Source organism: Nothoprocta perdicaria, unplaced genomic scaffold (genome assembly GCF_003342845.1).
Source record: "Nothoprocta perdicaria isolate Ctin4 unplaced genomic scaffold, notPer1 scaffold_188, whole genome shotgun sequence".
NCBI lineage: Eukaryota > Metazoa > Chordata > Aves > Tinamiformes > Tinamidae > Nothoprocta > Nothoprocta perdicaria.
The window spans coordinates 789,358-801,921 of record NW_020455071.1 but is presented as its reverse complement, the minus strand read 5'-3'; the positions used below and the strand labels follow the sequence as shown (position 1 = coordinate 801,921).

General features: G+C 38.0%; 1 protein-coding gene across 1 annotated transcript in view; it reads right to left on the bottom strand.

Moving 5' to 3' along the window:
* The window catches only part of ARL13B (ADP ribosylation factor like GTPase 13B), a 48,343-nt gene that overhangs the window by 34,327 nt on the left and 1,452 nt on the right, over positions 1-12,564 (bottom strand). The window contains 3 exon segments of the mRNA XM_026036928.1: positions 6,102-6,351; positions 8,654-8,724; positions 10,441-10,615. Of these exon segments, the coding sequence (XP_025892713.1) occupies positions 6,102-6,351; positions 8,654-8,724; positions 10,441-10,499 (380 nt within the window). The 5' untranslated portion in view covers positions 10,500-10,615.

The following is a 12,564-nucleotide window of genomic DNA, read 5'->3' as shown; positions in this document are numbered from 1 at the left end:
TTAACTGATGTCAACAGTGTTGGACATGCCACCCTGTAAAACAGAGCTACAATTAAGCTTTTATTGTCAGCACAACGTTATGGTTGTAAAGATGAAACATGCTGTATGAATTTGTTGGATTTTTGGTGAAAACAGGTTTGTTAATTTGGGTAATTGTTGTAGTTGTGTTGCTGGTGGTACTTTGTTTGATTGGTCTGCTGCAAAGGGCCCTGCAGCAAACCATTAGTGCCATTTCTGTAGCACAAATACAAAAAGGGGGAATTGTCAGGGATTACAGCAGGTCTGTGAAGTCCCTGGCTCCCTTGGCGGAGAGGGTTGACCTTGAGGACTGTGGAGTGTATCTGTGAGAAAGAGAGGTTGCTTGGGTGGCAGAGGATTGTAAACAAGTCTGGGAAAAGTTTYGGCTGCAGAGYGGGGTGAGAAAACTTGCAGGGCTGACCAGGCTGAGGTTTGTCCAGTCACAACCTTGTTGTTGTGTTTTGCTGACTGTTGCAGCCAATGGGCCGGTGACATGATTTTGCATAGAACATATGCACAGAACACTTGTGGTTTAATAAAGTTCTTTCCTTCTTTCTCTCTCTTTCTATTCTGTTTGTAATTATTTCGACCAGGTGCCATTATTAGTCCGCCACGACAGCGACATTAAGGCCTTAGAGTAATTTGTACCATGAACAAATACCAGGCAACGTCAACAGAACTTTAAGATACATCTTTTGAAATGATATTGCAACCACCACAGGTGGCAACAGAAGATATGACGACSCCATCACACTACTTCAGTTTGAGTTATGTATCATATTGAACGGCACCAAAATTCTTAATTATATCCTGACATTGCTGCAAGACATCATCCACTGTAGCAATCTTGTGCCCACTGCACAGTCCAGTCTACTCCTTTCCTACTCCACTTCTCCCTGAACAGCAAGTCCTCAAGGCCACTGTTCCCCATCCATTCCTTCACTGGGGAGYATGCAAAGAGGCACATTACCCCTTTCTCTCTTCTGCCAGCAGCGTTTCTTTTTCTCTTCTGCAAAAAGCAGGCAGACATACACAGGCATCTATAGGATGAAGACATTTCATAAAACAGTTGATAAGGATGAGAGAAAAGGCAGCCAAAGGGAGAGCGGGCCACTGGCCCCAACCCCAAACTCTTGGGGCTGCACCCCAAACTCTTTATCATGAAGAACAGGACCTGCTGCTAAAGACAGACCCCCTCTACCCAGGGTAATTTGTGGTGACATCTTGGCATGACAATCATGAAGARTGCAAATGCTAGTACTGCTTAAAGCTGCCGAAAAACAACAGATGTCTAAGGAGAGTTTAAATGACATAAATGCCACTTACGTACAGTACTTTACAGAAAATATCTTTGTTTTGACAGATAAATAATTACATATTCTGTGGAAATGTTCTATTTCAAGGAAAAAGCAATACTTTCAGGAAAAATGAGCACTGAAAAAAGTTATAGAAAGTGTTTCCTCTTTTTTTCCCCCCCACAGTAAAATACACATNAAAAAAAAAAAAAAAAAAAAAAAAAAAAAAAAAAAAAAAAAAAAAAAAAAAAAAAAAAAAAAAGTAATGCTACTTTTAAACCTCAAAGATTTTAAAGTATTCCCAAGGAGACAGCTTTTCACCTAGTTCATGAAAGTACTTCAGATCCAACCACCCAGCCCTCCAGACATGATGATTAAAACTCCTTCACTACACACCACAAGCCTAACTAGACAAAATACCCAAMATTATTTGGACATTTTGGAAAATTATTTAGATATTTTGGAATCCAAAATTACCTCTTTCCCACCCTAATTCTTCCAGATATGCATCTTCCAAATTTATCGTCACCTAGATGATAAATTAGAACTACAGTATCGTTGGGGACAACGCCAGAGTGCAAGCCCTGGCTCCAGGATCAAGTGGGAGGTCCTGGCTCGTGACAGGACTGGTCACAGCCACCTTACACAGCACTTGATCTCAGACTCCTGAGGGCCATACGTGGCCTTCCTTTCACCTTGGGACTATCATATATATGAAATATATTTATCTTCTTAATTCAAAGTGCCCAAAATCATCAGAGATGCAATATATCTTTTGAATGCCTTTTTCATAKGGAAGGCACATACTTAAAGTTTTGGAAGCGTACAGGGTGCAAGATCTGCAAATGTAATGGTAAGAGACCAGTTGCAAGTAGAAGACAAAAAAGGCTTTCCAACTCTCTTTTTAGACCATTTTTGCAAGGACAGTTAGCTCCTACAACAGCTGCCCTACTGAGCAGTATCAGTTTCACATGGGTAGAGGTGAGAGAGCAAAACCAGGTGGAATTCATTCACCTCACACCTACTCTGAAAGGCAACAGACAGCCGAGGGCTCCCATAGCGCGCGCAGCCTCTTGCACAGCCGGAGCGCTCCGTGCTTCACGGAGGAAGAAAGGAGAACCACGAGACTTCACAACCGCATGACACAGTTGCGAGAAAAGATGAGGATATCAGGRAATGTGTTTATTCATTAGTACAGAATCACATAAATTATACTTTTATTCCCTCCTAGGTTCAAACCACCATTCTCCTGAATTCAAATCCTAATATTCTAAACAGCAGTAACTCTAAAAATGAACCAGAATAAAAGCTCTAGTAGGTCTTTAYTGAGCTGATATAGAATTAGAATTAGCAATCAGAATTTCTATTTCAAGCTTTGTTTTTAGATGTGCTGAGACAGTCCATAAACATAAGGGTAGATTAGGGAGAAAACTACCAAGAAAGGAGCACTCTGGGAAATCAGAATTCTGGTCCAGAGACTAATTCCTCCATCCATAGGGATAGCCTCTCTACCATCACTGCCATTCCAATACCATTCTTTTCTTTATTAGCTAGTATAAAAAATAAATTTTAAAAAAGTAAAATATTACAGAGTACAGCCACAAACATGTTATAGATAACCTGCTAATTGGAATTTTTTGTTCCTATGAGTACTAGGGTTAAGCATAATAGGGAGAAGAAAAAAGGAGGAAGAAAGAGAGGGAGGGAATGGAGGAGGGAAGGAGACTTCAGAAACTGAGCTGCAGTATATTTCAAGTCTTAGCTATACAGATTTGATTTTTCTTGATTCAACTGGCAAAATTAGTTTTCTCCRGATAGATGAAAGCCCAGAAACACAAAAGAAAATGGAAAAAAGGAAATTGTCTTTTTGCTGTGTATCCACTGCAAAAGAAAAGGGGAGGGGCGCAAGGAGGGGGAACAGAGTAAGGGACAGCGAGGTGCTGAGTCCATCTAACACTGTGAATACAGCAGCTCTATTATTGCCTTTGAAATCAGGAAAGGTCTTTCCTCCATCTTGAGCACATACTTGCATATATTTCATTGTACAAGATACCGCACAGAGCATTGGAAAAGCAACATTAGACTAAAATTTAGAGCTGACAGTTGAAATTTTGGTGTATTATCTCAATCTATGCTTAAAAAAAGAAACAAAAATATCCAAGATAAACACTTATTTGTTTTGCTTCAATACTGCTTTCATCATTCCTCAGTAAACACTCTCTAAAGGAATGAAACTATGACTTGATTTCTTTTGATAACTTCTAATAAGCATTAGTTTTAATAAACATGACCTAACTAAAAAATAGCGTTTTGTGTTTAAGCCTACAAATAATGCACTACATAAATTCACATACCTACAGAAAACAAAAAGAGCAAAAGGTCTAACTAGTTTTCTGTTTCTCCTTGTTCCTTTCAAGTGCTGCAGGAACAAAGCAACAGCCCAGACAACGGGGACCCACTCATGCAGCAGGGTCTCAGCTGGCATGAAGCTACAACACTGTGCCACAAAACCAGAACCAGACTGTGCTTTTCATTGCAAGAGCATAGCAGAGAAGGGACTTACATAAAATCCAGAAAAGCTGGAGTGTAGGTTAAAACATYCAGGGGCAAGTGCACTGTTTGTACTAAACACTGCCCTTCCTGTGTGTATGTACAAGCTCCAAACACACTCATTTCACCATCAAGTTCTGCAAGGTTTTAGGTAATTTGTTACATAGACAKAGAGTATATGATACTACTATTTATGCTCATTATTTTATTTTTATGCTTACAGACTATTTCTCCCTAAATGGTATTTTCCAGATAAGGTAAGGTTTTCTCTCTGAGGTATACACAAACAATAATAGTAACATTAAATAAAAGCTGGACCTCTTTAGAAGAGGGAAAATATCAGAAAAATAGTACTTCCACAGCAGTATTGAAAACCTGCCATTCCTTTATTCTGCTCTTAATAAATATTCCTTTTTAGGGATTTGTTATGGAAAAAATGTATACGTATACATATTTTTCCTCCCTCATATACCTACATGCAAACACATACACATGCAATGGGACTCTTTTTTGATGAGTACAAGTGACGTGGATTCACCAGCACACCCCAAACTCATCTTCAGATAATGCAAAGTGCACGGAACCGGTCGCATCTCATTTGCTCTGCATTATATTTCCATTCCACATACACATTTCCATACCAGACGCTCAWTGACCAAGCCCTCCAGTTTCACAACTTGCAGGCTGCATGGTATGACAGTATCCATCCAACACTGAAGACATTTCTAAGGTTATGAAATCTGAAGATTTCATAAACAAGAAACAAGCCAAGAAACAACCTCACTAGAGAATATATAGTTTAGGATGCAGACTCCTACAGGGACCATGAGACTATGATGAACTGGGCWGCTTTGCAGAAGTGGGATACTACAAGAAGAAATTCTGTTTGAGGGCTTGATACTCCATCAGGTTGAAGGCAATAACATCAATGAACTTAATTTAGGCACTATTAGGCTTGGTTAATAGACTCTACCTTCTGATTAGATGCTGACATTGTTTGAAAAGCAGAATTAAGTTTCAGGAAAGKGAATGGCCTATGTAGGTATGAAGAGCCACTATTACAGCATGAAGACATGTTTTTTTTAAATGAAAATAAAATTATTTAGAAATCATGCACAGTTGCAAACTATCACAGTTTCATTTTAAGAAAACTAGATTTGAGTTGCAGTACCTGCAGTAAGATAGCTTTATTGCCTCTCCTGTGTCACCACCAKGCAGACAGCAATGCAAGTTAAAACCTCCTCTATTTTTCAACACAGCTACAACTGGCTTTCTGAACTACACTGCATGTGATCAAAACAGATTAGACAATCTCACCGWCCAACCTCAGACCTCAAAAGAGCATCATTACTCCTTAAAAGAAAGCAGTCTTTCCAAGTAGAGATTCTTAATGAGATTAGTGAAACAGCGTATAACTACTGACTTGGCAAAAATCTTATGCCCATCACACAAATAGATTGTCCTTTGCCATTTTCAGTTTTATTCTGTAGCATTAAAAGGATCTTTTTTCCTGTCACTTTTTTCATAGCAGAAGAAAATCTACTGTAACTAATGATATTTTCCAAAAACTAAATGTAGAAATTTATGAAAATTTATAGCTGATCTGTGAAGAGAAAAAAAAGCCTTCTGAAACCTTAAACTTTTTCTTTTTATAAATTAATTTTAATTTTTTTTTTAATTAAAGCACATGCACTGACACAGCAGCCAAAGTCAAAACCTATCAAAGTAAGCTTTCTTCAGTGAGGTTTTGCTGATCGTGTATCAGTAGCACCACCATGTGTTAGGTGAAGAGGATGTATTTATTGCCAAGAGTTTTCTAGTATTGTAGGCTATAACAGCTATTAGAAATTATGGAATTGATGTAGACCTAAGTAGAAGCAAGACTTTTTGCACAAAGTTGTCACACCAAACTTGCATAGACTTACCATACCATTGGAAGCAAAACCAAAATCTTAAGGGGTTTGTTTGTGTTTTGTTTTTAGAAAATACATCCCTATTTTTTCCCCATTGCTAAAAAAAAAAAAAAAAAAAAAAAAAACCCACACACTCCTCTGAAAAGGGGGCTATATAGATAGATCTAAAGTCCAATAGGGGAAAAGAGTAACTGCAACATTAGCACTTAAATGCTGCCAAAGTACTGTATACTTATTTATACTATACATAAGTCTTCAATAGGATTACTGAAACACAAAATTTACTAAGTTTTGGATTATTAGAACATTTACTAATATTACTTACACTAACATGGGTTTCCCTGATATCTTCGGGCTGTTTAAAACTTCTGTCATGGCTTGCTTTGTTTCTTCCATTCTYGCAATGTCACTGGAATCCACGACAAATATCACACCATAGGACTCAGCATAGTAATTCTTCCAGATGTTTCGAATTCGTTTGCCACCTCCTAAATCAAAGATGGTGACTTCAAATCGTCCCTGTTTAAGGTCAATCTTCGAAAACCCAACAGTCGGAGCTACRTCTTCAGGAGACTCTGTCAGAGTTGAAACAAGAAAACTCTCAGGAAAACGTTTCCTTAGTGATTTGTGTAGCAAAATTTATGTTGCAAAGGCAAGGGACAACTCCTTCTTAAGTGGTGACATATTGCTAAGCATATATTTTATATTAGTATTTTCTTTCTCCTCAGATAATATTATTTTGCATTCATTTAAATAGAAGAACTAGAAAAAAAAATTAAAAAAGCAATCAACTTTGTGTTTAAGCATTAAAAATACAGCCTGAACAAAAATACGATTTTGTGGTATTAATACATGTTTGAGAAAGAATACCAACAAAACAYTTACAGCATTATGATTCAAGGTGCTTCACATTCCGTAGTACCCCCCTCCAAAAAAAAGTAAGGCTTTCATGGAGTACTCATGGCTGCCAAAACTGCTCTAATGTTCAAACCAAGGGCTGAGATTAAGTGAATGCCTGATGAGCCTTTAAAGAATCTAAGACCAGGTTCTACTGAAGTGTAAACTACTTCATCCAAGGTCTGTTTTTTGTTTGTTTTGCTTTTTTTGATGCTCCTTGGTTTTGCTTGCCATGCAAAATKCTTTTTGCTGCAGCTCTATATTAACATTTCTGCTGGTTGTGTCCCTCTCCAGCTGACAGAAAGATCCCTGCACCTGCCTCATACCACTGAGCAGACTCTATGAGGGTGAGTTAATTGGATTTCTGCAACTGCTTCACGGAGCTTGGCAGTACAAGGTCAGTGAACCAGCTTGTAAAGACCAAGAACTAAAGGCAGGGCTAAAAGCRACCTCAGCAACCTGAAAAGCAATGTGGAAACTGTCACATCAGTCAGGCACCACCAGGCTCTTGGGAGAATTCTTGTTCCACCACAGACTGGGATTCAGAACAGACAACAGCCAGAACAGTGTAAACCAGAACTCCACCAAGGAGATGGGGATACCTGTTTGTGGATAATTACAGCTTCAATTCTAAATATATTTGGAAGAACATTTTGCACTGTGCGCCATGTGCACGTGCTCAAGCAAGAGAAAACAGGGAGAACTTTGGGGTTTGTTAAAGGCCAAAGAATCAGTTACCGAAGATGCTGAATTTACAGCAATGTTGTTGAACAGCCTTCATCGTAAAAACCTCTGTAGCTCTGTAGWAGCTGCAGATCTATATTAGCAAGTATGACTCTGACGACTAGGCTCATCTGCCCAGGCTTTAAAAATCCTAAGACTCAAAATACACCTGAAATAGGTTTCTGCTAAATCTACTCATCATAACTGCAGTCTCCTCCTATAGGCTGTATCACTGCCTATATCAGGCACAGCCTTTATCAGGCCTGAAGGCTAACTGAAAGTCTGCAAGCCTGGGTAAAGAAGGAGGAAAAAAAATAAAATWAAAAAATTWAAAAAGCCAACAAYAAAAACCCCACACTTCTAGACCAAATGCTATTCAAGCTATGGTACTCAGCCACGGGAAACAGTCACAGAAGTGGAAACCATCTTTTAATGGAATTTCCCATCAGAAATATCATATTCATCTTTGCCTTGTTTTTCCAACAGGACATTCTTCTAGCAATCTTTTAGAAAACCAACCAAACAAAAAAACYCCAACAATTTCAGATGATTAAAAAAAATAAAATCAGCAAGATACATCTTGAAACTCAATGGAAAACTAAATAAAGTACTCAAGTTTTCAAGATGAAAACACTGGGATATAAATGGGAGAATATTCGTAACTTTATTTTACTGTTGCAAGTCAGTGAATTCATATAACAAAAACAAATTAAAAAATTAAAGTGGAGTGCCAACTTTTAAGCCTTTCAAAACAATGCATAATACTCCTGCTACAAGATACCCTCCCAAGATTTCCTGCAATCTTGTAAAAGAAAAAATAGTGAATATTGTAAATATAGATATAAGTATATAGAAAACTGCTTGCACATTTTTGCTTATAAGCAATGATATAAAATATAATTTGTTAGAACCACCCTTTCAGTTATGTGCATAYGTATATATTTCCTTTTACAGGATCTTTTCCCAATTACACATACTTACAACATGGATCTTGCATTTAGTTTACTGACACATACACATTATTGGATGGTTAGTTTTAGTTTTTAACTGATTTAGAGGTCTTTACATAAGACAGCCTGTGAAATACTCACTTTTGCTATTAGACTCTTATAGAGCAGAATGCCATCTCAGAAGTTTTTTTTGTAAGAGTAAATGAGGGAGAGATAAATTAAGAGATTAGACAAAAACAATGGAAAAAGTAAACTTTTACTCTCTCCTTAAAAGGTCACTTTACATCATAAAAATTGATTGCCTTACCTCCTTGAATTCCTCGCACTGTAGCAGTTTTGCCAGCATTGTCAAGACCGACCATGATTAGCGTCACCTTCCTCCAAAGGAAAAAAAGAAAAAAAAAACCCTCTAGCTAAATATCACTTAATATATTAAGTTTTTGAATAYATCCAAACATCTATTAAGTTTCTGAATACATGGATAGTAAATTTATCCCAAAGTAGCAGAAAGAATAGGTTTCAACCTATCTAGTAGGAACTGTTCCAATTGTGTACCTGGTATTCAGCATGTCAACCCATCTTATTAAACAGAACAGTGCATGAAATAAGAAGCCTTACACTAWGCTATAAGATTCACATGTGACAATGATCTTGCTTTTAACTTGAACTTGATTGCTGGAATTTGCTTTTATGGCACTGTAAATTCTATCCCCTTTTTTGGTACAATCATGGACTCTTAATAATTTAAAAAAAAAAATCATTTCCATTTTGCTGTACTCTTTCTCCTCTCTGAAAGAAAGATGTGGTCTTGCCTATATGAGGAATTTATCCTCATCTCAACCTCTGCAGCTGAACAATACTATACAGTATAAAACACCTTCCTAGATGACACAAGCTACTATAAGCTAAGTGGAACAAACAGTCAATATGCCATTGGTTCAAACAGGAGCAATCCAGGCTCCTATAATACATGGCAAGACCAGTTCCTCTACCTGGTTACAGGTCAGAATTCTTATCAGCACAGGGTTTTGAGCAAAGCAATAAGAAAAATATCTGTATGTATATCCCAATCATTCCTTCAATGCACATGGAGTCAAAGGAATTTGCCAAACTTGACATYCACTCAAGCTTCTCTAAGTGAAGGATTATTAAAAACATGGTTATCTCCGGTCTTAAAACTGTAATAGCATCACACATGAGGTGCAATTCAGGGTCTTTCAGAAAAAAAACAAAAAGATCAGGAGAAAAAAAAAAAAAGAATGAACAGCAGGATCACAGTAAATTACACTTTAACAATAAGCTACAGCCAGAACAGCCATGAGCAGTTCTGAATTCACAACGACCTATAATATATTAGTGGTGTCAAAAAGCTTTTTAATATACTTCTTTGTATCACAGCACATTCTGCAAAATGTAATCTTTTCCAGCATTCTAGGGAACTCTGCATCTTATATGAAATGTAAATAAATGTGTACCCCTTACTTCCCCTCTTATATGGTAGATGTCTTGAAATAAAATTCGTTCATTGACGCCAATTGAAAATAAAAGGATGCAGGATGTCGAAGAAACAAAAAGTATGAAAACACTTTAATGCTTTAAGTGAGAACAGAGCCATCAAATTGACCACAAAACGCAATAATAAAGTACATAAGTAACAGTAAGAAAATGAGTATTATGTGTGTGCTAGGCTACTCATGACAATACAGTGTTTTAACATATTGCACTTAAATAAAAATAAAATAAAAATAATATAAATAAAAATAATAAATAAAACAGCAAAGTTTTACACAGTCATCTTGGTGTCACCTCATATTCCTGCCAATTTCCAAATTSAAAATGGAAAAGGGATGATATTTTGAACCTCATACTGTCTTTCAGTCAGAAAAAAATACCCCTTCTAGTGGCGAATACATTTTGGTTTTAAGTTAAATATACTGGTTTTCTCTTGGAAAGAAAGAGATAAACTAGTGGGTTGATTTTAAAGCATTAATGAATGAAAGATACCAAATAAAAGCTAAATATGAGTGAGAGGACATGAAATACAGTTTGGGAGGAAGGTCAGCAAAGATGTGCAAACTGCTTTTGTGCACTTACCTGACAGGTTCTTGCCACCGTTTTAGCCAGTTGCAGCAATTGGCCATTAGATTGAACATCCCTCTTCACTAGCCATCCAGAGCCACACAGGCTACAGAAACAAGTGTGGACAGGCCAGGATGCCCCAGAAGATGGTGGGAGAGGCTGTAGAAGCTCAGATGTTGTCTTGTCACTGCTGGCAAGCAGAAAAAGCAAATGAAGAAACACACAGTTAGCCCCTACAAGTGACCAGAACCAATCACTTCCCTAGCAGCAGCCGCCTATACATGTCAGGATACATGTACATGTCATGTATACTGTCAGCTACATGTCAGCCGCCTATACATGCCAGTGACTGTCTCTGCCATTGGCTTCATAGCACTCACTGTACATTCCACTTTTCCATTCTCTCCAACTTAACTTGCAGTAGAACCTGGTCCCCATTTTACATATATGTGGGCAGTTGCACCATACCAGCCCCACAAAATAATAATGTGTGACCAGTGCACATAAGGGAAGCTGTAAGCTAGGACAATAAGACACGTAATATGTCTATGAAATTCTACTGCTTGCCTAGCTAAAACATCCCAGTTCTACAGCTTTCAGTCTATAGGAACCAATTTCAAGTTCAGACAAGGCCTAAGAATACAGCAGAAGTCAAAGGATGATGGACATGTTTATGGAATCTTTCCGTTTATGACAGGATCTGGGCAGGAACGATGCTCAGCATGTTCATTTACTGGCAGTTTCTTTTAAGGGGGTGGAGGGTGGGGGTGGTGGGACGCCACAAGAAGCAACATGAGCTCGCTTGAAAACGCTTTGAGAAACAGGCAACTTCCAAACTTCTTGTCCCTAAATTTAAGCAGTATCAGCAGTACTTCAGTCATTTTACAATGCCATTTTCTGCTTTTCTAGCAAGAAAGAGAAGAAATCGCAATATGCTCCACAGACCAAACAGTAAGAAATGATCACGTGTGTATTTACTTTATGAATATGTAAAAACAATCAGAAAAGCTTACACATCACATAAATACATAAAGAAACGGACTCTTAGACTCCCTTTGTTATTTCAGCTACAGCTACTGCAGAGAGCAGCAGAACAAAACTGCTCGGATAAAGGCCTTCCACAGGACAGGCTCAGGCAATGCCACCCTGCTGTTTCAGAGCTGTTACCTCTGTTAGGATGCCAGTCCCTTCCAAAGGTGAACGGGGCCCTGGCAGGAATATGCACCATCACCACCGTGCCTTCATCTCAGAGACTCCAGTCCAACCTTTTATCAGCAGCTTAAACTTCTGCATTAGAGTAGCTGATATGTAGATTTGTTTCCTACTGCTCACCTGGCTCCCTGAGAGTAGGAATACTTTGAATTGCTACATGTTTGCTAAAGTTTGTTACTCAGATTGTTTGTTACTCAGATTTGCAAGAGTTCTTACAAAAACAGCCCTTTCACGTTTTAAACTACAACTAGCTTAAAACCAAACTAACTTCTAATTACTTTTTCCCCAGTGGTTTTTTTTTTTTCATATTTGTCTAGAGTCAGAAAAAACAAACAAACACAAAAACACACACAAAACACACAAAAAAACCCACACATCCTTAACAAACACACTCATCCATACCTAGCTATGACGGTCTAGGTAACGGGCCAGGTAGGATCTAAAAAAAACTTCTCCTGGTCTTATTAAGTTGTTGYATCCAGGGATGCCTTTGTATGAAACTGCCACCACTCAATGCCACAAACAGGTCAGATTTCTTCTGGAGCAGAGACAACAGATACTCTTTAAATATTTACATCCCTTTATACATGAGCACTTGAGAACAACTTCTCCATAAATCTGGCATGTGGAAAACAGAAAAGCTTCCTTAAAGAAGGGCAAGATGATTTACAGGTACAACAAGTTTTAAAATCAGGATCATAATAAATCCCTCCTCCCCAAAGTCTCTCCCAAATCCCCTCTCGCAGTGGGGTATGTTCAGATGCAGAAGGTAAGGCTAATTTGGAAGGTAAGGCTGCATTAACTCTCAGCAAGTTCCGCTGAAAAGCAAAATGTAACAGCCCAGTAAGCTACTACTGACAGAAATTTAACAATTTTAATACCACAGTTTCACCAGTGAGCATACCCCATACCCATATAATTTCTCAC